Source organism: Pempheris klunzingeri, chromosome 5 (genome assembly GCF_042242105.1).
Source record: "Pempheris klunzingeri isolate RE-2024b chromosome 5, fPemKlu1.hap1, whole genome shotgun sequence".
Classification (NCBI taxonomy): domain Eukaryota; kingdom Metazoa; phylum Chordata; class Actinopteri; order Acropomatiformes; family Pempheridae; genus Pempheris; species Pempheris klunzingeri.
In genome coordinates, this window is record NC_092016.1 from 1,982,953 (window position 1) to 2,008,471 (window position 25,519).

The 25,519-nt window shown below is 45.3% G+C and overlaps 1 protein-coding gene across 1 annotated transcript; it reads left to right on the top strand.

The window, feature by feature from the left end:
• The first annotated feature begins 1 nt into the window (after position 1).
• Positions 2 to 25,519, top strand: LOC139201163 (cadherin EGF LAG seven-pass G-type receptor 1-like). Its single transcript, XM_070830417.1, has 31 exons — positions 2 to 3,521; positions 10,336 to 10,977; positions 11,069 to 11,291; positions 12,244 to 12,359; positions 12,465 to 12,553; positions 14,287 to 14,444; positions 15,024 to 15,187; positions 15,291 to 15,416; positions 16,125 to 16,288; positions 16,453 to 16,638; positions 17,250 to 17,363; positions 17,510 to 17,684; positions 17,793 to 17,934; positions 18,164 to 18,284; positions 18,379 to 18,562; positions 18,822 to 18,923; positions 19,022 to 19,116; positions 20,075 to 20,284; positions 20,469 to 20,649; positions 20,994 to 21,128; positions 21,362 to 21,545; positions 21,698 to 21,865; positions 22,247 to 22,373; positions 22,456 to 22,831; positions 22,987 to 23,099; positions 23,251 to 23,330; positions 23,442 to 23,568; positions 23,713 to 23,835; positions 23,948 to 24,033; positions 24,477 to 24,583; positions 25,353 to 25,519. Exons 1-31 carry the CDS (start codon positions 2 to 4, stop codon positions 25,517 to 25,519), a joined length of 8,505 nt encoding a protein of 2,834 aa, XP_070686518.1.

The following is a 25,519-nucleotide window of genomic DNA, read 5'->3' on the forward strand; positions in this document are numbered from 1 at the left end:
CATGGATTTCTCTCTGAACTCCGTCCGGATCTGCTGTTTTTACTGTTTCTACTGTTTGTTTCTTCCCGCGCTGGTCGGATCCGGATTCAGATCCAGCCCCGGATCCAGATCCACCAGATCCAGGTCCGTGCTGCTCAACGCATCGCTGGGACCGGGCTGGATCTATCACATTGACAGGGGTTTAACTCCCGGATCTGTGCGCCGCTTCATCCACATCCACAGACGAACCGGGATCGTTTTTCTCTACGCAGAACCGGACTGCGCGTCCCGGAGTAGGAACTCTGTTCCGGTCTATGTTCAGCTCCGATCACTGACTGACCCACATGAGTCCATCCTGATCCACCTCAGGCTGATCCTCCACAGCCGGGACTGTGTGATCCGACCCGGGACACAGTCCGTTAACCCAGCGGTGAGTGTGCACATGAGGCTCCGGTCCGATCCGGTGCCGCCGTGCGTCTCCACCGACGAGCTGCGGCGCAAAGTTCGCGACCACCTGCCGCATTTTCTGCGCAGAAAAAAACCTTCTCAGGTCTCCTGCGCAGTTAAAGCACAGAGGAAAAGTTTCTCTGGTGGTTACGGTCCTGAGTGTTTGGCTTCAGGGCTGGACGCGGTGTGTGCGCTGCGGGACGCCAGCAGCCTCCCAACCTCCACCCCTGTGCTCCTGAAGGTCCGCCCCGCCTCTCCACCTCCTGACGTCACTCAGGTGTCTCCTGAGCGCAGCAGACGCGCAGCTGCGAACTCAGCTCCTCAGTTCCAGCTGCCCAATTATCAGGTGTCCATACCTGAGAATGAGCCGGCGGGGACGCGGGTCATCACGCTGAAAGCTCTGGATGGAGACCCCGGAGCCGCCGGACAGGTGGAGTACGACATGGAGGCTCTGTTCGACAGCCGGTCCAACAACTACTTCCAGATAAATGAGCACACCGGCGGAGTCTCCACCCTGCAGCCACTGGACCGGGAGGTCAAGGACACACACATATTCAGGGTCGTCGCCATGGACAACGGAGAGCCGAGGAGGTCGTCCACCGCTTACCTGACCATCACCGTCAGCGACACCAACGACCACGGGCCGGTGTTTGAGCAGACGGAGTACAGGGTCAGCCTCAGGGAGAACGTGGAGGCAGGATTTGAGGTGCTGACCATCAGGGCGACAGATGGAGATGCCCCATCCAATGCCAACATGATCTACAGGATTGTCAGTGAGGAGGACGCCGCCGCCGTCGCCGCCTTTGACATCGACTCCAGGACCGGGCTGGTCCGGATCACGGAGCGCCCTGACAGGGAACATGTGTCGCACTACCAGCTGATGGTGGAGGCCAGCGACCAGGGCAAAGATCCAGGTCCTCGCAGCTCCACGGCCACAGTGTTCATCAGCGTGGAGGATGAGAACGACAACTACCCACAGTTCAACCAGAGACGCTACGTCGTCCAGGTGTTGGAGAGCATGGCGGCAAACACCAGAGTGACTCAGGTGGAGGCCACAGACGAAGACGAAGGCGACAACGGCAAAGTGCACTTCAGCATCATCAGTGGCAACGTCAGGGGCCAGTTCTACATCCACTCCCCGACCGGGGTCATCGACCTCCTCAGCCCTTTGGACTATGAGACCGTCAGGGAGTACAACCTGCGGGTCAAAGCTCAGGACGCCGGCCGGCCGCCGCTCATTAACAGCACCGGGCTCGTGGTCGTCCAGGTGGTGGATGTGAACGACAACGCCCCCATGTTTGTCAGCACGCCGCTCCAGGCCACCGTTCTGGAAAGCGTGGTCGTCGGTCACTCTGTCATCCACATACAGGCCATCGACGCCGACTCTGGCGTCAACTCTCACCTGGAGTATCGACTGACGGACGCAGCGCTAGGCTTCCCCTTCACCATCAACAACAGCACCGGCTGGGTGACGGTCAGCGCCGAGCTGGACAGGGAGACCACAGAGTTCTACACCTTCGGGGTGGAAGCTGTGGATCACGGCGTTCCTGCCATGTCATCGTCTGCCTCCGTCAGCGTGACCGTCCTCGATGTGAATGACAACGTTCCCACTTTCACTCAGATGCTGTACAATGTGAAGATCAACGAGGACGTTGCTGTGGGAACCAGTGTGCTGGTGCTGTCCGCCATCGACCGCGACGCCAACAGCGTCGTGACCTACCAGATCTCCAGTGGAAACACCAGAAACAGGTTCTCCATCACCAGCCAGAGCGCCGGCGGCTTGATCACCTTGGCGTTGCCGCTGGACTACAAGCAGGAGCGGCAGTACGTCCTGACGGTGACTGCGTCGGACGGCACGCGCCAGGACACCGCGCAGGTTTATGTCAACGTCACGGATGCTAACACCCACCGGCCTGTCTTCCAGAACACCAACTACCAGGTGATGCTGAGCGAAGACCGGCCCATTGGCTCCACCGTGGTCGTCATCAGCGCCACGGATGAGGACACGGGAGAGAACGCTCGCATCAGCTACATCATGGAGGACAACGTGCCACAGTTCAAAATCGACCCGGCGACGGGCGCCATCACCACGCAGACTGACATCGACTACGAGGACCAGGCCTCCTACACCCTCGCCATCATCGCCCACGACCACGGCATCCCTCAGAAGTCAGACACCACGTACGTCGAGATCATCGTGTTGGACGCCAACGACAACCCGCCACAGTTCCAGAGAGACCTCTACCAGGGCTCGGTGTTAGAGGATGCTCCGGTTTACACCAGTGTTCTGCAGATCTCCGCCTCCGACCGAGACACCGGTGCCAACGGCAGAGTCAGCTACACCTTCCACAGCGGCGACGACGGAGATGGAGACTTCTTCATCGAGCCGTACTCCGGGATCATTAGGACGGCCAGGAAACTGGACCGAGAGAACGTGGCGGTGTACCGGCTCCGAGCGGTCGCTGTGGACAAAGGTGTCCCTCCTCTCAGAGCGTCGGTGGACGTCCAGGTGTCCGTCCAGGACATCAACGACAACGCTCCGGTGTTTGAGAAAGACGAGATGGACGTCTATGTGACGGAGAACAGCCCCGTGGGCTCGGTCGTCGCCCGAATCACAGCTACAGACCCTGACGAGGGAACAAATGCTCAGATCCTGTTTCAGATCGTGGAGGGGAACGTCCCAGAAGTCTTCCAGTTGGATATCTTCAACGGGGACCTCATCACTCTCGCTGATTTGGATTATGAGTCCAAATCGAGGTACACCGTCATCGTCCAGGCCACCTCGGCTCCGTTAGTGAGCCGGGCCGCCGTCCACATCCACCTGCTGGACGTCAACGACAACGTCCCCGTCCTGCAGGACTTCGAGATCATCTTCAACAACTACGCCACCAACAGGTCCGACACTTTCCCCGCAGGAGTGATCGGATCCGTGCCGGCCCGGGACCCGGATGTGACGGACAAACTGAAGTTCGGTTTTTTGGAGGGAAACGAGCTGAACCTGCTGATCCTGAATCAGGCCAGCGGGGAGCTGCAGCTCAGCAGAGACCTGGACAACAACAGACCTCTGGAGGCCTCCATGAAGATCCGGGTGAGCGGTAAGAAACCTCCCAAACACACTTCTGCATTATATTTACACTCCTCTATGTCTGTGTGGTTTTATTTTGTCTGCATAATGGATAAATCTGCTGATTAAAATCTGTTTAAATCAGATAGATCCACTCAGAGTTACATGGAAACTATAATAGACCAAAACCAGAAAAGTAACCTGGTCAGTTGAAACTTTAATGTAACTTAGAAAAACATGAATTTAAACAGAACAAAGTAAAGTCGTCACACGTCTGTTTAAATCCTGACTCAACACTTTGAGCAAGGCAAATTAATTCACAGCTCAAGTTTTTGGTGTATTTTATTTTATTTATTTGGTTTTTTTCACCGTATTAACACCAACAGTCTCATTCAAAACTTTAAAGTTACAGTCCTTCAAATTTTCAAAATGGCAAACTCAAATTTTTTTTTTCCTGTTAGCCTTTAAATGTTCACATTGAACTCACCACAGACACCTGACTGTCCTACAGTTATTACAGACACCTGAACTCACCACAGACACTTGACTGACCCGCTCTTATTACAGACACCTGAACTCACCACAGACACTTTACTGACCCGCTGTTATTACAGACACCTGAACTCACCACAGACACTTTACTGACCCGCTGTTATTACAGACACCTGAACTCACCACAGACACTTTACTAACCCGCTGTTATTACAGACACCTGAACTCACCACAGACACTTTACTAACCCGCTGTTATTACAGACACCTGAACTCACCACAGACGCTTTACTGACCCGCTGTTATTACAGACACCTGAACTCACCACAGACACTTTACTGACCCGCTGTTATTACAGACACCTGAACTCACCACAGACACTTTACTGACCCGCTGTTATTACAGACACCTGAACTCACCACAGACTCTTTACTGACCCGCTGTTATTACAGAAACCTGAACTCACCACAGACACTTTACTGACCCTCTGTTATTACAGACACCTGAACTCACCACAGACACTTTACTGACCCGCTGTTATTACAGACACCTGAACTCACCACAGACACTTTACTGACCCGCTGTTATTACAGACACCTGAACTCACCACAGACACTTTACTAACCCTCTGTTATTACAGACACCTGAACTCACCACAGACACTTTACTAACCCTCTGTTATTACAGACACCTGAACTCACCACAGACACTTTACTAACCCACTGTTATTACAGACACCTGAACTCACCACAGACACTTTACTGACCCTCTGTTATTACAGACACCTGAACTCACCACAGACACTTTCCTGACCCGCTGTTATTACAGACACCTGAACTCACCACAGACAATTAATCTAAATGTGATGCAGAATATTTTATTCCAAGTCTGGAGTTTTATTCCTCCGATTGGTCAACAGTTTCTCACATTTCTGGTGTTTTCAACAGTTTTCAAGCAGCTTTAAAACATCTTCAAACGTCTCCTCTGATAAAACTTTTAGTTTAGACGTTGAGAATCTTCATGTGAGTGTTTTTGGAGACTTTTTTAGTACTTTTGTAGTTTATGTGAAGCTGAAGTTACTGTTTAGTTTGAGTGTAGTTTTACTGCAGCAGAGTCTGGATCCGTTTTATCAAGAGTCTCAGCAGACGGTCTGACAGGGACTCACAGGACAGTGTGGGGGGGTCAGGATGGTGGTGGTGGTGGGGGGGTCTTTGGCATTCTCTCAGTGTGTGTCACCGTGGCAACAAGGAGCCGCTCCATATTTGGGACATGTTAAAGAAAAGGGGAGCGAGGAGGATTTGGGGGAGGGCCGGAGGAGGCGGGGGGAGGTGTGCGCTCGTCTTTTGTCCTGATGCAGATTAGAGTGAACTCACACTAATCTGTGTGTATGTCAGGACTCAGCGACACAACATGCAACACAACACACAACAAAATACACAACCCAACATACAACACATGCAACACCACAACATGCAACAAAACACAGTACGTACGACATACGACACTAGAAATAACACACAACATACTAAACACAACACAGAACACAGCGCCCAAGACAACAGTACAGTATAGTAATGCAGTACACTGCAGTACTATATACTACTACACTTTTCTACTATGTATACCATACTACTATAGTACTGTTTGCAATAAACTATACTCTACTACAGTACAGTACAGTATAGTGCAGAAGAGGATGCTGTACTATACTAGAATACTATAATACAGTACTATACTGTTGTACAGTAGAGTACCATAATAGATAGACCATAACAAATAAGCAGATAATAAATAAGAAGATAAATTGATAAAAAGATTAAAATCAAAGTGCGAGTTAAATAAAATACAGTAAAATAAAAACTATAGTGCACCTTAAAGAACAGAAATACATCTCTGTTAAATAGCAGAGGGTGCTGAGAGCTCTCTGCCAGCCAGAGTTGACTTGTTAAAAAGTGTTGTGGTTGTTGGCAGAAAAGATTTTCTGTATCTGAACCAACCTGTCTGAGAAGCTGCTCCGCTGTCTGTCCAGTAGTGGGTGAAGTGGGTGGTCAGGACTGTACTGCATTAGAGTAGAGTACTGTAGTATAGTGGAGTATAGTACTGTACTATAGTGGAGTACAGTATTGTAGTATAGTGGAGTACTATAGTGGAGTACAGTACTGTAGTATAGTGGAGTACAGTACTGTAGTATAGTGGAGTACAGTACTGTACTATAGTGGAGTACAGTATTGTAGTATAGTGGAGTACAGTACTGTACTGTAGTATAGTGGAGTACAGTACTGTAGTACAGTGGAGTACAGTACTGTAGTATAGTGGAGTACAATACTGTAGTATAGTGGAGTACAGTACTGTAGTATAGTGGAGTACAGTCCTGTAGTATAGTGGAGTATAGTACTGTAGTATAGTGGAGTACAGTCCTGTAGTATAGTGGAGTATAGTACTGTAGTATAGTGGAGTACAGTCCTGTAGTATAGTGGAGTATAGTACTGTAGTATAGGACTGTTTTGCATTATACTACAGTACAGCGCAGTAGTTTATGCTGGACTGTACTACAGTACTATAGTACAGTACTATGCTGTAGTACAGTACTGTATTATAGTACTGTAGTACAGTACTATGCTGTAGTACAGTACTGTATTATAGTACTGTAGTGCCGTCATGTGACCACCGTTGACCAATGAAAACACGAGTTCAGGCTGTGGACTCACGCTGATCTGGATCTGGTTTCCTGGTGGCGTTCTGGTCCGACGGGTTCCCGTCTGGTCCCGGTCTCATTCAGACGCTTGGAGGTTTTTTGTCTGGCGGCGGCCTGAGTGACGGTTGCCGTGGGAGACGAGGAGGAAGTGTTGAAATCTGCAGCAGAAAGCTCCAGAGCTCAGAGGGACAAAGAGGCCGAAAACTCCTCCAGAGTCCAGAACAGAAAAACATCAGATTTTTAGGTCCAATAAATGAAAACGACTCAGAAAACATCTGATGTTTTATCTTATCGACATTAAACCTCACTGTGAATTTAACTGTACATAAAAAAAAATCTACAGAGCCAAGTTTCTTTTCTCATAAATCAATAAATTTCTTTCTTGTAAATTTGCTGCTTTGATATCAGACAATTATCATATTTTTTCTCCCACTTTAATCTCAGACAATATCAGGATTTTTAAATCATAAATTGCTGTTTTTTTTCTAATAAATTTACCACTTTATTAACAGAAAGGAGTTTAATTTTAACTTTAATCTTACATTTTATTCTGGGAATATTACCTCCTCCTCCAGCTTTTTTGTGCCTATAATTGTCCTCTTAGACCTTCGTAGCTTTCATCCTCAACAGACACTTGAATTGTTTCCACTGCTTACACACCAACTTCAACACTTCAGTTACTCCCAGTAAAGTGTGTGACGTAGTTGAGTTAAGAGTTCAAGGCTTGTTAGCGGGTGTAAAAACAATTTTACAGAGTTTAAAACCTGAATATTGAATGTTTTATGGCCCACGGAGGGACCCGAACCTGCTGCTAGCTGTTCACTGTAAACTCTCGCGTGTGGATCTCAGGTTTCAGATGAATGTTTAATAACAGATCACCGGTCAGTGTTTTGTTCTGTAATAACACACACAGAGAGTTCGATTCCTGCAGCTGCTGCAGTCTGATTCACCCAAACACACAGATTCAGTTTCTAATCCTCCAACCGCAGCTGTTGCTTTGTCTGTGTGTGTGTGTGTGGTTGTGCTTGCTACATAATGAGGACCAGAACAATGCATTTACATCGCAGAATGAGGACATTTTTGGGAAGTGAGGACATTTTTGGGAAGTGAGGACATTTTTTTGGCCGTCCTCACACTTTCAAAGGTCTGTTTGAGGGTTAAGACTTGGTTTTAAGGTTAGGGTTAGGCATTTAGATGTGATTATCATGCGTGCCCATGATAGATTTGCATGAAACACTTGTTGTGTTTATGGTGGATATTTGAGGCTCTTAACAACGAGGGTGTCCTACAGACTTCGTGTGTGTGTGTGTGTGTTTTAACTCTAGCAAAACATTTAGGGAATGTAAATGTACACAAATGTGTGCAGCAGCAGATTTAACCTGCGAGAGAAGTCGATCAGAAATTAAAACACCCATCAGTAATAATTATTAAGATTGTTAGATTATGTGGATCTGTTTAGAGTTCATTTCATCAAAGGGGCTTTACCAAAAATCAGGAATCAAAATCAAATCAGTAAAAACGATTGTTCAAGTTCAAGTTCTTTATTATCGTTTGCGTCATCGGAAATGAAAATCTCAGTTCTCAGGCTCCCTCCATCATGGCTCATACAGAATAAAAAATAAAATCACCTGAGAGGAAACTAGAATCTTAAAACATGAAGATAAAATAAAAGGTGATTAAAGTTAATATGTAACGCACAGCGAGCGGGTCATTATTGCAAAAGAAATCCCGACATGGTGACGTAGATGTTGTAAATCATCCTGACGGGCTTCACTTTGCAATAATGACGCCTTAAACATGATTTTATTGATTCCACTACCTGCACTGTGCCCTCAGCACTGCCCCTATAGGAACAGACAAAGAAAACAGATTAAATGTTGTGGTGGACAGTAACTGCTTGTCTGTGCAGAGCCTGTTTCCACATTCATCTGCCGAAAGAGGAAAATCTCTTTGTTCCACCTCAAAATTCAGTTTAACGCCTGCTTGTACCTGCAGGACTGATGACATCACAGGTAGCCCTGAGCCAATCAGGGTCCAGAAACTGTGGAAACATCTGAGCGTTGAGGAGGAGGAGGAGGAGATGTTATTTTAAGATGATTTAATGGAAAAATCAGGTTTTTAAAAGAGACAAAAACACTAAACTAATGCATGAAAATATAAGAAATTATATAATATAATATAACAAAACACAAAGAAAAAAATAAAGGAGGAACTCACGTAATAATCACTCAGCAGACAATAATCAATATCATATTTAAAGAGTGTGTGTGAATTTATCTGTGTATATTCATTATATATATATGTGTGTGTGTGTATAAATTGAAAGATTTTGAATTAAATGTGATGATTTTTTAATGTTTAGAAGATGGTGATCACTATTTAATGTGTCCTCTCACACCGACAGATAGAAACTATAACTAATAAAATAATAAAAATAGAATAAAATAACTTAATAAAATAAAATAAAAAACTTCTCTTCAAACAATATTCACAGTTTAGGAAACACTTTTGGATGAACTCGTTCACTCGTCTCTCAGCTGACCTGGAAAACATAAAACTGATCTCTGCCGACGTTTTATTATTGATAAACGGTTTCAACCAATCAGAGGCTTCTGCTGAGCTGTGTGTGTGTGTGTGTGTGTGTGTGTGTGTGTGTTGTCTGTCTGTGTGTGTGTCTGTGTGTGTGTGTGTGTGTGTGTGTGTGTGTGTGGTGACATAATGTGAACTGACAGTGTAACAGAGTGGAAAGCTTGTTTCTATTGTTCAGTCATTAGAGACGGGTGTGTGTTTGTGTGTGTTTGTGTGTGTGTGTGTGTGTGTGTGTGTGTGTGGGGTGGGGTGGGGGGTGTTTTTTGGGGAGGGTGGGGGGGGGGGGGGGCAGTCAGACATTAACAAAGACTCAAAAATCATAAAGACTCGTTGGGTCTGTTGTCTCTCGTGTTGTTTTTACTGACCAGACGCCCGCAGGGTCTCAAAAACCACCAGGTTCAATCAATCAATTAATCAATCACTCAAACTTTATTTGTGTTGCACCTTTCATACAGATCAATGCATTGTAAAACTGCAACTGAAATAAAAAAACTAATTGAGACCAAAGCATGCGAAAGAAAATTAAAACAAAACCGTAATAAAATAGATTTAACAGGGACAATAACAGTAAAAACTGGATTATAAAACTAGACATAGATTAAAAACAATAAAACAAATGAAAATTACGTCAATAAGATGAAATAATGATGATGATAATAATAATAATAATAATAATGATAAAAAATAGTTGAATAAAGCCTCGAGTAGAAAAGGAAATAGTGAAGCAGATTAAGAATAATAAAATAAAAATATAAATTATGTTAATGAGATGCAATTAAATAGATTTACTAAAAAAATGCATACAATAATGTTATATGTATCTATAATAATAATAATAATAAAAAAAATTATAATAATAATAAAAATAAAAGTAATAATAAAAATAAAAATAAAAATAATTCCTGGAGTACGAGTTGGCAGATCTGCATATTTGCTTTTTTCATAATCTTCTTTTTCACCTGAATGAATTATTTTTTAAACTTGTCCCAACTTGTCCTCCGGAGGACTTCATACTCATGTCTGTCTGCCTGTCTGTCTGTCTGTCTGTCTGCCTGCCTGTCTGTCCTCAGATGGTGTCCACCAGGTGACGGCCGTCTGCCTGCTGCGTGTCTCCGTCGTCACCGACGACATGCTGGCCAACAGCGTCACCGTCCGGCTGGACAACATGTCCCAGCAGCACTTCCTGTCCCCTCTGCTGTCTCTGTTCGTGGACGCCGTGGCCGCCGTCCTCTCCACCCGCCGAGACCACGTCTTCGTCTTCAACGTCCAGAACGACTCCCACGTGGAGGGAAGCGTCCTGAACGTGACGCTCTCCGCTCTGCAGCCGTCCGAGGACCAGGACGGCGGGTTCTTCACGTCCGAGACGCTGCAGGAGCAGATCTACCTGAACCGGACGCTGCTGACGCTGCTGTCCAATCAGCACGTGCTGCCGTTCGACGACAACGTGTGCCTGCGCGAGCCCTGCGAGAACTATATGAAGTGCGTGTCGGTGCTGAGCTTCCACAGCACGGCGGCGTTCACGGCGTCCGACACGCTGCTGTTCAGGTCCATCCAGCCGGTGGGGGGACTGAGGTGTCGCTGTCCGCTGGGGTTCACCGGAGAAAACTGCGAGACGGAGATCGACCTGTGCTACTCCTCACCGTGTCTGAACGGAGGCACGTGTCACCGTACGGAGGGAGGATTCACCTGCCAGTGTCCTCACAAATACACCGGTCGGTAAATATATTCAGCCGCGAGGATGGAAAATGTCTCTCTGGGCTTCTGTAGAAAAGTGTTACTGTTTAGTCTTCTGTCTCCGTCCAGGTGAGCGGTGCCAGGTGGACTCGGGGTCTGGGCGGTGTGTCTCAGGTGTTTGTAAGAATGGAGGCAGGTGTGTCGACCTGCAGGTGGGCGGGTTCATGTGTCAGTGTCCCGGCGGAGACTTTCAGACGGCGTACTGCGAAGAGACGAGCCGCAGCTTCCCGAGATGGTCCTTCGTCACCTACAGGGGCCTGAGACAGAGATTCCACTTCCACCTGTCCCTCAGGTGAGACAATCTGTCCCTCAGGTGAGACAATCTGTACCTCAGGTGAGACAATCTGTCCTTCAGGTGAGACAATCTGTACCTCAGGGGGAGAAAACGCATCCCTTGCATCAGTCCCTCAGGTGAGACTCCCTGTCCTTAAGGTGAGATATATCCCTCAGGTGAGACAGTCCACTTCCACCTGTCCTTCAGGTGAGATGCTCTGTCCTTAAGGTGAGACAAGATGCCCCTAATTTGAGACAGTCCACTTCTACCTGTCCCTCAGGTGAAACAACGCATCCTTCAGGTGAGACAGTTCCTTAAGGTGAGACAAGATTCTATTTAGCCCACACCAGTCTGCCCTTAAGGTGAGACAGTCCACTTCCACCTGTCCCTCAGGTGAGACAACATGTCCCTCAGGTTGTCAAATGACCAGATCTGATGTGGCAGACATTCTGGCTCTCTGATTGGCTAAAACATGTGACATATATCGATGACATCAGCGAATCGTTGCAGCTGTAGTTATAAGTAGTTCTTATTGTAAATGTAAGAGAACATCCTCTCTGTGCGGCTTCAGTTTGGTAAAACCTGATCTGAGGTTGTGTGCTGGACGTGTTGGATACAGGCGACAGGAAGTGATGCGGCTCCGTCCTGATTTCCGGTCGCTGTGCAGTCTGCTGTCCGACCCCCGACCCCCGACCCCTGACTCTCCCTCCGTCCTTTTATCTCTCTCTCTTTCCACCTTCCTCCTTTTCCTGAACTCTGCAGAACATTTTCCTGCTTTTAAAAATCGCTTCCTGTCATGAAAGTTCACTGAGCTGATTGGATTTGAATCAGTGGTTCAGATCTTAACTGGACACCTGATCCTGGTCCTGATCATCCTTATCAATACTTACTGGGGGGCTGAGGAGGGTGGGGGTTGTGTTGTACCATATGTTATCTTGTCTTATATGTCACATGTGGTGTGTTGCGTCAGGTTTGCGACCAGAGACAGGAACGCTCTGCTGCTGTACAACGGACGATTCAATCAGAGACACGACTTCATCGCTCTGGAGATCATCGACGAGCAGATCCAGCTCACCTTCTCTGCAGGTAGACGCTCTTCTTCTTCTTCTTCTTCTCTTCGTGCTCGTCGTCATCGGTTCGTTTTACGCAAGTCACAGAGGCCTTTACGGTCTTATGACGCTGTCTCCGCAGGTGAAAACACGGCCTCCGTAGAGACGTTTGTGGAGGGCGGAGTCAGTGACGGGGAGTGGCACACAGTTCACCTGCACTACTACAACAAGGTCAGTGTTTATTCTGCAATATTTTTATTAAAAATCCTACAAAGGTCCCAAGAGGAGGAACGCCCGACTGTCAGGAAGCTGCTGCTCCACCACAACCCAGACTGAGGTACATTCCTGAATACATGGCAGCTCCTGTGATTTTAAACTCTGCACTTCTTTGGGAATAAATCACTCTCTCCTCTGGAACTCACTGATCCCGATGAATTAGCTGTCAGAGAGTTTTGGTTCAGGTTTGGTTCGGTAATCTGGGGTACACTCCTAAATACATGAGGGCTGCAGGATTTCCTTTAATCTTAAACTGAGCACTTCTTTGGAAATATATCTTCTCTAGCTGAATATCTAACTGAGAGGATGGTCTGTCCCAATATGTTTAGGATTCTCAAGACATGTATATGTTGAGAAGACATTTTGCACAACGTTGGACCTTTTAAAGCACCAGTTTTAGAGTTTTAGGTTTTAGTCACAGTTCTGTGGTTTTGGAGGTGATGGTGTGTTTTGGTTAAAGGCAGAGTCTGCAACCTTGGAGAAGCTAGCAAGAGTAGCTAGATGAAATGTGCTGAATGTGTGAATTAATAAATGCCAAAATACTAAAACAAGAAACACCAGAAAAACAGAACACATTAGCTTTAGCTCATAGCTTCAGCTCGCATCTGTCAATAAGCCGTAATTAAATTTTTGGCTGCACTTTCTCTGCCATTCTTGTGCGACTAGCTCGCTACCTTTAGCCTTGTGGAAGACACGCAATGGGTGCACTTACAGCACGTGCACAGGTACGTAGGAAGGCCATCAGCAGTCATGTGACGGCCTTCCTGCCTGCCTACCTGTGCAATATAACAAAAAGTGCTTCTATTATAAGTTGCGGACCCTCCCTTTAATATGATCTTCAGTTTTTGAATGCATGAAAAAGTCCCTGCAGGTATTTTCCCTGGAAAAACTGGGACTGATTTTGTGTGGAATTTCCAGGAAATACCAGAATGTAAATTCCATCTTTTTTTCAACCATCATCACTTCATTGACTTTTAGTTTGAGCGTCTGTGGGGAGACTTTTGTCCTTCGCTGACAGGAAGAAGGAAAAAAAATCATCAGCGTCACACAGCTGCTGCCGTGGGACGCGGTGAAGGTCTCATCACTGACCCCCAGGGCATTGTGGGAAACACCTGGTGACCTGGCAGATCATACGCCAACGGGAAAAACACCGGGGACGCCCAGATAGTGAACAAATGATGGTGTTATGATGTTTCATGGAACAAAAAACAAACAAGAAAACAACTTAAACTTGAAAAAAGTGAAGAAAGTGTTTAATAACTTTGAAATCAAGTCTCTGCTCTGATGTAAAGATCTCTGCTGATGCTCTGAAATGATAAGAAGAAACAGCTCACATCACATTTAAACTCTGAACTAAAGTCGACTGAGCTGCTGTCTCCTAACAGGAAGTCGTCTACGCACAGAAACAGTTTGGATGTCGGTCTCAAAGGTCTTCTGATCAACATTTTTGATAAAAACATGTTTGTCATAGACCTAGATGTGAAAACATTTATTATTATTATTATTATTATTTTTCATGAAATGTGAAATAAACCTGTTTTAAAGTCTAATAAAAACTAAACTGAAATTGAAAACGGAGGTAAAAATGATTGTTCAGACGGATAAAAATGTGTGTTCCTCTTCCTCATCCTTACCACCCATGATGCTTTGCTCCCTGACCTCCTCTCTCTCTCTCTCTCTCTCTGCAGCCGAACGTCGGGCCTCTCGGTCTCCCCGTCGGCCCGTCTGGGGAGAAGGTGGCGGCGGTTGCCGTGGACGACTGTGACCTGGAGGTGGCGATTCGTTTTGGCGGCCGGATCAGAAACTATTCATGTGCAGCTCAGAGGGCTCAGAGCGGAGTCAAGAAGTGAGACGCAGAGAGAGGGAGACAGGCTGTCTGTCTGCCTGCTTGCCTGTCTGTCTGCCTGTCTGTCTGTGTGTTACTGAATGTGTTCCTGTATGTGTTCCTGTATGTGTGTGTTACTGTGTGTGTGTATGTGTGTGTGTATTATCGTGTAAACTGTTTGTCAGCTTCTTTGTGTTTCAGTTTGTCAAGGGTCAAAGGTCAAATCATACATTACATATGAATATTTGTACATTACAGACACATTATATGTTACATTAGCACCATAGATTACATCTGTGTTATTCTAAGTTAACACTAATATTACATATATGTGCATTACATGAACATTATAATACAACATTGTACAGCTGGAACATTCAATTAATCCTAACTTTCTCTCCTTTATGCTTTAATTTCTTCAATAATACCCAATAATGTGTTTGTTTATTGTGGGTTTGTAGTTTTAATTTAACTATTCTGGTTTATATTAACGTGGTGATTGATTTAATTGTGAGTAGTGCTACCCTCTGTGTATTGAAGCTCATTGTATGTGGTGTATCTCAGTATTTACTGCGTCCGTTGGCGTCTTTCTTCCTCCAGGTCACTGGATCTGACCGGACCTCTGCTGCTCGGCGGCGTTCCCGACCTGCCGGAGGATTTCCCCGTCAGGAGTCGAGACTTTGAGGGCTGCATCAGAGACCTGAACATCGATGGAAAGCAGGTGGACATGGCCCGCTTCATCGCCAACAATGGCACCGACGCAGGTTGTGCTTACAGCTTCACCGTCACCTGATATTTTAATCAGTTTATTTCATCATCTTGCATCCAGCCGACTGATTGTTCCTCCTGTTTTACCGACTGTTTCAGGCTGTGGAGTGAAGCAGGATTTCTGCGGCAGGGCGAACTGTCTGAACGGAGGAGTGTGTGTGAACAGGTGGAGTTCGTACAGCTGCCAGTGTCCGCTCGGCTACGGAGGAAAAAACTGTGAACAAGGTGAGCACGAGTGTGAGGTGTGATCGTGTCCAGCCTCGTTACTGAGCTGCTGTCTGGCTGCACATGTTCATTGATTCGGCCGTAACATGTCCACAGTCATGTTGTCCCCTCTGAAGTTTAAAGGTCCCATATTGTGCAAGATGCACTTCTTAATATCTTCTTCTTCTTAATATAACATAAATATTTGTCCGTGGTGTGCCTACAGACTGTCAAACAATGAGAAAAGCCCGTCCTCGCTCTGTTTCTCCAGCTCCAACTTTCAGTAAATGTGTGTGAAAACATGCCGTTTAGATTTACCTCCCTTTGTGATGTCATTAAGGGATCTGCTGATCATGTGACCTCCTCCAGCCCCTCAGCAGAGTGACTGTCTTAGCCCACTAAAGACTTCCTGAATCTAACTCGCTGTCTGCCATTGTTTTTTCCTCACGAACACCAGCTCCGGGGTAACACAAAGATGTCGAGGGCAAAAAGCAAATCATGTGCACTGTTCTGTTCTGCCAAAACGGAGCATTCAGACAGCTGCAGCAGCAACGTTTGTAGGAGACAAATAATGTGTTTTTTGAACATGAAACCATATAAACCTGATCTAGTAGGACCTCCAAATCAAGTATGAGCTAAAAAACTTGCATAATTTCCCTTCTGAACTTTAAATTTAACATGTCAGCACTCGTTGCGCCCCCTCTGAAGTTTAATTTAACGTGTCCACAGTCATGCCCCCTCTCAAGTTCAACGGCAAGGCATTGGTGTGGTGGGCGGAGCCAGAGGTGACCATCAGCGTGCCGTGGTATCTGGGCCTGATGTTCAGGACGAGACACAGAGGTGGATCTCTGCTGAAGGCCGACGCAGGAGAATCATCCCGGATTCATCTGCTGGTGAGGGGACGATAAAGTCAACTTCATGTTCAGCCAAAAGTTCGGTGTCTCTGTGACATTCAGATCACTCAGATCTTCTAAACTTGTGATTTTTGTCTCTAATTTTAACATGTTTTTCCTCTGCTCTTTGATAAGTAATTAACAGTCTACTTGTCCTTGTCCAGCTGAGCAGCAGTCACCTGAGTTTTCAGGTGTTTGTGGGTGTGAAGCGCGTTGCTCTGCTGGACTTCCACCAGACTCGAGTTGATGACGGAGAGTGGCATCATGTCCTGATGGAGCTGAAGAGCAGCAAGGATGGAAAGGACATCAAATACATGGCTGAGGTGTCTCTGGACTACGGCTTGTTTCAGGTGCAAAGACTGAGCATTTTTGATCGCAAAGAATCAATTACAGACGTCACGTTATGATTCATCTGTTGCTGATTCTCTAAAGAAAGACTATTCATGCTTCATTTGTCACACAAGTTCCACTGAGACACCAGTTTATTAGGTACACTTAACATCTCCAGTTCAAGAAGAACAGGAGTCGGTAGTAGATCCTTTCTTATGACGTAAGGAGCTGAAAAGACAAAGCAAATGCCCACTGGAGAAGAGTAAATACCTTCCACAACCTGGCGACCAAAGGTTGTTCTTATTAATGACTTATAACTGACCTACAAAACATTATTAAATGATTGATCAACTGTTATAAAGTCATTTCTTAGATGTTGTAAAACCGTTTTGAATGGTTGATTATCAGACGGTGATACTAAAATACTGAAATGAAAAGTGGCTCCAGTCAGGTTTCCTGTGGCACTCCATCAAGTCAAAATCAGTGTTAGACCACAAAGTAATTTAACTTTTAAGAAGTTGTTTTGTCTGCTGTTAAATCAAACATCTACTGGTTTGAAAACCACCTCCAGATCACATCTTCACAGTATGTTTTGGTAGTATTTTTTTTTAAAGTGCTTCCTGTCGTGCAGCGGTCGGTGGAGATCGGTAATGAGCTGCCGGGTCTCAGACTGAAGAGCCTGTTTGTTGGAGGACTGATGAAGAAGAATGGGTCGGTGGGAAATGGATGGAGAGGCTGCATCCAGGTGAGACTCTCACCTACCACACGTTTCACCAGAGTAAATACTTTGTACGGGAAACAAAAGATTATACGCAGTCATAATTCAATCAAAATGATGTGGTGGTAGAGTTATTGGCGATCAGACCCGCTCAGTGATCAATACCTCTTCAGGGCGTGAGAATGGGCGAGACATCCATGAAGCTGGCTTACGTTGACCTTCAGGGGGGTCAGAGGGTCGGGGTGGAGGATGGCTGTGACATGGCCGACTCCTGCAGCAACGTCACCTGCCCGCCGCACAGCTGCTGCAAAGACCTCTGGGAAGATCACACCTGCACTTGCCAGCCAGGTGGTTATTACCAGCTGGATTATTAACTTAACATAACATCATAACATAACATAACGATTGATTGATTGATTAGGTAAATGAGCTGTGTCATGGTCCTTTATTTCCTAGGATTCTTTGGGAGGGACTGTGTGGATGTTTGTCTGTTAAACCCCTGTCGGAACAACTCCACCTGCATCCACCAGCCGAGCTCCCCTAACGGATACCGCTGTCACTGTAGAAATGGTTACCATGGAGACTACTGTCAATTCAGGTAGGTTAGATGGTTACCATGGAGACTACTGTCAATTCAGGTAGGTTAGATGGTTACCATGGAGACTACTGTCAATTCAGGTAGGTTAGATGGTTACCAAGCACTTATGAGACAATCGCTTGCCACTAAAAACTCTGATCACATACTTGGCGACCTCCTGCGACAGTAGGATGCCTGGATGTGTCATCGGTATCGGTATTGATCCCTTGAATTGATCGTTTTGTTTCAGATCAGACGTGCCATGTGCTCGGGGCTGGTGGGGAAGTCCGGTCTGTGGGCCCTGTAACTGTGATGTTTCTAAGGGATTCAACAGAGACTGTAACAAGACTACAGGAGAGTGCAGCTGTAAGGTAATAAAACACACACACACACACACTTTGTGATTTCAGTCTGATTTTGTCTTTTCAGTGTGAACTTATTTTCAGCGTGAACTTGTGTTTTTAGGAGAATTATTTCCGTCCTGACGGCGGAGACTCGTGCCTCCCCTGTGACTGTTTCCATCTGGGCTCTGAGACTCGGACCTGTGACTCTCAGACCGGTCAGTGTCTCTGTATTAAAGGAGTGGTCGGACGTCAGTGCAACGCCTGCGACAACCCGTACGCTGAGGTCACATCCAGAGGCTGCATGGGTACGAGCGTGGGCTTCAACAACAATACACAACACTTTAGGGATCAATGAACATGATCTGATCTGATTAGAATCTTATCTGATCAGGAATAAAGACGGTTCTTTGTCTTTGTCTCCTTCCTTCTTCCGATGCCTCCTTTCCTTCTACTTTCTCACATTCCTTTCCTCCTTCCTTTTCTGTCTCCTTGACTGTTTTGCCTGACTCCCCCTTTTTTGCCTCCTCTTCCTCCCCTCCCTCCCTCCCCCCGTGTGTCTTATAGTTGTGTATGACTCCTGTCCGAGGGTGTTTGAATCAGGACTCTGGTGGCCGAGGACTCGCTTTAATCAACCTGCAGCTGTAAAATGTCCCCGAGGCTCCACAGGTCAGAGCTTACTCTGTTTATCAGTATATAGGGCGTTTACATTCAAACCGACCAATCAGAAGCTTTATGTCGTCTGTTTGACTCCGCCCACTCCACAGGTACGGCTGTACGTCACTGTGACGAGCACCGCGGCTGGCTCTGCCCCCTCCTCTTCAACTGCACTTCGCTGAGCTTCAGACACCTCCACTACCAGGTACTACTACACTGTACTGCACTTCCTTTTACTTTACTTTACCTCATTGAGACAAATAAAATATCATAACCTACTCGTCATGTAGTATTTAAACCTTTACATTACTTTATACTACTTTTTTACTACTTTATATTACTTTACAATCCTTTATAACTTTCTCTTCATGTAGTATTTCACATTACTTAACATTCCTTATTAACTTATTCTTTATGGAGTATTTACCTTTACATTCCTTCTAAAATTACACTCTAAGTAGTATTTACTCCTTACATTACTTTACAGTCCAATATAAGATGCAATTCAAGATTCTTTATTTGTCACATACACAGTTATACACAGTATAATGTGCAGTAAAATGTTCTCAGTGCCTGTTCCAGACTGAAACAAGTAAAATAGAAATTAATATAAAAAACACACAAAGTGAAAGAATAAGAGTATAAACATATATATATATATATATATATATATACATATATATATATATATATATATATATATATATATATTTATACATAAGATAAAGATAAATCAATAATAAATCAAAGTCTAAAACTGTGCAAGGTAAGAAAAAGTTGAATAAAACTAAAATAAAAAGAAAGTGGCCTGGAGCAGGTACGACGGCAGCCGCACTCACCAGCTCACCTTTAAGTAGTATTTAGTCTTTATATTACTTTGCAGTCCTTTACAATTTACTCTTGAAGTAGTATTTACTATTTACATTACAGTCCTCACTTTACCGTCCTTTATAACTCACTCTGTGTAGTATTTACTCCTTGCATTGTTACAATCCTTTATATCTTCATCTTTAGGTAGTACTTACTCTCTACTATTACTTTTCATGAAGTCCGTATTTAGTTTTACACAACAGACTCTTTGTTCAGACTCATTCATGAATTCGCACTGACAGCGTCCAACAGACACAACTCTGACCTCACCTCTCTGACCTTTGACCCCTCAGGAGGAGGAACTCAAGAGAAACGGCTCACGGTTGGACAGCGAGAGGGTGCGGAGGATCGCTGTGATGCTGCGAGAGGCGACCAATCAGACGGCATCTCTTCACGACGGCGACCTGAAAACGGCGTTCAGTTTGCTGAGTCAGCTGCTGCAGCACGAGAGCCAGCAGCACGGCTTCAACATGTCCGCCACACAGGACCGCCACTTCCACCAGGTTACACTTCCACGTCTTACATTTCATTTTAGCTTCAGCCTTTACAGTCAGCAAATCAATCAATCAAACTATTCAATCAATCAATGAGATTGTCAGGTCTGATGATATTCCTTTAGAAACAGTTTGTATTGAACCTTCCCCATATTCTGATGATTCTGATTATTGTTCAATAACTGGTGTGTAGAACATCGTTCAGACCGGAAGCGTCCTGTTGGAGCAGAGTGGCGAGGTGCAGCATCAGGTTCAAAGGTCAGAGGGCGGAGCTTCAGGTCTGCTGAGGGGATTCGAGCTTTACGCCCAAAACCTGGCTCACAACACGAGGAAGACCTACCTGAAGCCCTTCATCATCCTCACTCCAAACATCAGTGAGTGTGTAGACAAAACACAACAATCCACAAACATGAATTAATTACATTCAATTAACAAGATCTAAATTAGAAAAATAATCTACATTTAAATAACAACTGCAAAAATTATATATACATTAAAATAATAACCCTTACACACAAAATACCATCATCTGCATAGAAATAATTACATCCATACAAAACAAAATAACATCTACACTCAAAAAAAAGAAAATCAGAATATTAGTTATTACATAAAGATAAAATCATCAACAGATATTAATCTTTAGAGTCATTTGTGCATAAAACTCTTCTTATGTAACTCGACTGTCCCGTAAACTGTCCTCTACGTCTGTCTACAGTTTTCTCGGTGGACTTCCTAGACGGCAGCAGGATGAAGCCCCGCCTCTCTGACGTCCAGACTGAACTTCCTGCTGACCTCCAGGCTGCTGTCGATTTCCCACAATTCATTTCACACGATACCTTTAGAACTCCAGGTATCAGAAACAGAGTCAGCGGGAGAATAACATATTTAATTTCATGTTAATTGACTGAATATAAAGATGGATGATCAGCGCTTCTTCTTACTATATAAAAATGAATACCTGGGGATGTTTTGGCTTCACTTTTTAGGAGCTGTCATGTCGTCCATCTTTGTATACAGTCCGTATGACCCAGTCGAACAGAAATCTTCCCCTCTGATCTGTAGTTTCCACGGAGACGCCCACAGAGCAGCAGGGCGACGTCCTCTCTGACGTCACTGATGTCAGTCAGACTGTGTTGCCTCCGTCCGAGTCCTCTGTCAAGAGGAAACGTCACACTGAGGCCCCGAGCTCGCCGCTGGTTGCCGTGATGATCGTCTACCGAACTCTGGGAGAACTGCTGCCACAGAGCTACGACCACCAGAGGCCGAGGTATGACACCATCGCCACGGCAACAACAATGACAACGACAATAACGATAACGATGATGACGACAACCATAATAAACAACTGACGTGTTTTTATTTATTGTTGTTTATTTATTTTGGTTGTCTGATCCTGTGTGTGTGTCTTTGTGTCTTCAGAGCACTGAGTCGGCCCATCATCAACACACCTATTGTGACCACGGTGATGTACAGTGAAGGTGTGTCCTGGCCCCGCCCCCTAGACCGCCCCGTCTTCCTGCAGCTCCGCCTACTGGAGTCAGAGGGGCGAGCGAGGCCACGATGTGTCGTGTGGAGTCATTCAGCAGGGTGAGCTGCTATATGCTAAGCCCAGGCTTATGAATGATCCCACCCCCAGTCTTTGTGCTAAGCTACGCTAACATTGTTCCTCTGCTTCCAGTCTTTATGCTAAGATATGCTAACATTGTTCCCCTGCTTCCAGTCTTTATGCTAAGCTATGCTAACATTGTTCCCCTGCTTCCAGTCTTTATGCTAAGATATGCTAACATTGTTCCTCTGCTTCCAGTCTTTATGCTAAGCTATGCTAACATTGTTCCCCTTCTTAGTCTTTATGCTAAGATATGCTAACATTGTTCCCCTTCTTCGTCTTTATGCTAAGATATGCTAACATTGTTCCCCTGCTTCCAGTTTTTGTGCTAAGCTAGGCTAACAGTTCCTCTGGTGTTTCAGGGTGAACGGGTCGGGCGGCTGGTCTTTCACAGGTTGTGACCTCATCAGCAGGAATCAAACTCATGTCACCTGTCGCTGTGTTCAGGCGTCCAGCGTTGCCGTGGTGATGGACGTCTCCAGGAGAGAGGTACGACCACGCCCACCTGAGACAGGAAGCTGTTTCCACCCTCAAACCTGAAAAAAGTTAAACTGTGTGTTTTTGTCGACAGCGTGAGGACGTTCTTCCTCTGAAGCTCCTCACCTTCGCCTCCCTCTCCACCTCACTGCTCTTCCTCCTCGTCTCCTTCGTGCTCCTCCTCGTCCTCACAAACCTGGGCTCCAACCTGCACAGCATCCACCTGAACCAGGTGACCTCCGTCTTCCTGTCGCAGCTCGTCTTCCTGCTCTCCATCGATCGAACGCAGAACCAGACTCTGTGCAAGCTGGCGGCCATCTTGCTGCACTACTGCTGCATGTGCTCGTTCTGCTGGATGTTGGTGGAGGAGCTGCATGTCTACCGCATGATGACCGAGATTCGCAACATCAATTATCGTCACATGACCTTCTACTACACTATTGGCTGGGGCCTCCCTGCTGTCATCACAGGTGAGATCCGGGAAAACCTGGAATTCCTTATTGCAACTTTTGAATCCTGTACAAGCTGGAAAAACTCTAGAAATATCCTGAAAACAGAGCTTCTTACTGTAATGGAGCAGATTCAACATTGCAGTCTGATACAATTCATGGCTGTCCTCCTGCAGGTCTGTCTGTGGGTCTGGATCCTGGTGGATTTGGGAGCCCGGAGTTCTGCTGGCTGTCTGTTCAGGACTCAGTAATGTGGAGTGTCGCTGGACCGTTTGCTGCTGTCCTCACGGTCTGTCTGTCTATCCGCCCGTCCCTCAAAGTGCATGCTGGGACCGTTTGTATCTCTAAACTCCCACAGTGTCAGACTTTGATACTCTAAAGAGTTTTATTGCTGTTTTAAGGATCTGGCTTTTGATTGGTCGCCTTTCTGCCTCCTTCAGGTTACCTTGGTGATGTTTGTCCTGGCAGTGAAACAGTCGATAAGACAGAGACAGACGAGCTCCGATGCCGATGCTCTCAGGTCAGTTTGATGTTTAACATTTCAGTCTGATTGTTGTCCAGCAGGCCACGGAGATTTGACGCCTCCTCTCCTTCTTTATCTTTCCTCTCCTTGTTTCCTCTCCTCCTTCAGCTCCTCCCTGAGGTCGGCCATCGTGTTGCTGATGCTCCTCAGCGCCTCCTGGCTGTCGGGTCTGATGGCGGTCAACAGTGATGTCATTTCCTTCCACTTCCTGTTCTCCATTTTCAGCTGCCTGCAGGTAAAACTCCTCCAACCTCTTTAAAAATGCACTTTTATGTTTTCGTGTCATAACTTTTGACTGCACACATCAAAGAGTCTGTTTCTGACAATTAATCTGATGAGTCTGAGCTCAAACCTCTGAATCGTCCTCTGTGTCTTGCAGGGCGTCTGCTTCTTCTTCTTCTACTGTGTCTTTAACAGAGAGCTGAGGATGAACGTGAAGGAGGTTTTCATCAGGAAGAAGACCAGCAGAGAGCTCAGGAACAACCACACCCCTGTCCTGACCGTGCGTACAGTCACCTCTATAAGATATTTGACATTTGGCTGCGTGACTCAGGGTTCATGATGTCATCTGATCAGCTGACAGAATAATATTTATAATTGTTTGCTCTCTCCAGCGCTCTTTGAATGGGAAGCCGTCGCTCTCTGGGGATGAAGGTTTTTATCGAACCGCCATCGGAGAGTCGACGGCATCTTTAAACAAGTGAGCTGATCCTCACCTGGACACAGTCACACCTGAGAGACACCTGATACTGACACATTTCACTCACATATTTACTGACACATTTAATTGAATGTTTTATATTTATATATATTTTATATTATATTTTCTGAAACGTTTACTGTGGCGTTTACTGACAGGTTCACTCGCGTTAACTCTCATGTTGTGTTTACTGACGTGTTTACTGTCTTATTTACCGACATGTTTAGTAGTATAGCCTTTATTGTCGTCGCGTGTATTGTCGTGAAATGACTATCACGTTTACTGACACGTTAATGACATGTTTACTGACACAGTAAATTGTCATCGCATGCGTACAGTGAAATTACTGACACGTTTGCTGACACGTTAACTTTCATGTTACGTTCACTGACATATTTTCATCTGTCGTGTTTACTGAATGTAAATTTACTCTTTATTTTTAGGAATGACATGGGACTGAAATGCCCCGCCTCCTCCGGCTCCATCAGGAAGTGTTTCCATGGTAACAACAACTCCTCCATCTTAACCCGGAAGCAGTTCAAAAGAAAAGGTTTGTTAAACATTTCAGATGTTTGCACATGGATTTTTCATAAATTCATATCAGTACACTTAACACGAGTGTGTGGATGTGATGTGTGCTTATGTTGTTCAGCTTTGTTGCTCCTGTCTCTCTTTCAAAGTCAAATTCCTGGTATGTGTTGACATACTTGTCCAATAAAAGCTGATTCAGATTCAGTAGATTTGTAGTAAAATTACTAAGAATTAGAAACTAAACAAGCAAAATATTGAAAACATGCAAACACAAATCCAGTCAGCTAGTTGGAAAAGTCAGTGAGTTATCCCCTTTAATATTCATTTCAGAGTTTATTCTGTGATTATAATGGATGAGATGAACCACCTGAGTTTTACTACAATCAGGTTTTTAAAATATTTTTTGGATTCAGTACCAAAGAAATGGTGTTGCATCTCAGCGACATGTTTAAAAATTAAAATGACATCAAACTTTGGTGTTGTTTTAGACATCTGTTTTGACATTTCACATGTTTTAATATTTTTTACATCCAGAGAAATCTTTCAAGTGTGATGTTAAATCATCCTGTAATGTTCAAACTAGACAGCAGGGGCCATCAGAGAGCTAACAAAGAGGTCTGAATCTGAGTTTTTAGGGCTAATTTTTCACTAGAAAATGCAGAAAAACTCAAATCTAAGATGAATCGAGATGTGAGTTCATCCCCCAACAGAATCGTCTTAAATGAGCTGTGATCAGAGTGAAGACCTGCTGTGTGATCCACATCTGATCCTGAGTTCTGTGTTTTCAGACTCTGACAGCTCAGACAGCAGCTCTGATGCTTCGTTTCACTCGTCTGACAGCGAGGACGAGCGATGGAAGCAGAAACATCCGTGGAACAACCAGAGACAAGAAGACGAGAAGAAGAACAACACACTGCAGGGTAACAAACTGAAAACACACCTGAAATCAATATGA

What these genes read in the sequence shown, in the direction of transcription:
- LOC139201163 (XM_070830417.1), top strand. Translation starts at nt 2, where the DNA reads ATGGATTTCTCTCTGAACTCCGTCCGGATCTGCTGTTTTTACTGTTTC. An exon ending in CACCTGCACTTGCCAGCCAG is followed by an intron (nt 17,685 to 17,792) that starts GTGGTTATTACC and finishes TTTATTTCCTAG; the next exon opens with GATTCTTTGGGAGGGACTGT. An exon ending in ACCACACCCCTGTCCTGACC is followed by an intron (nt 23,836 to 23,947) that starts GTGCGTACAGTC and finishes TGCTCTCTCCAG; the next exon opens with CGCTCTTTGAATGGGAAGCC.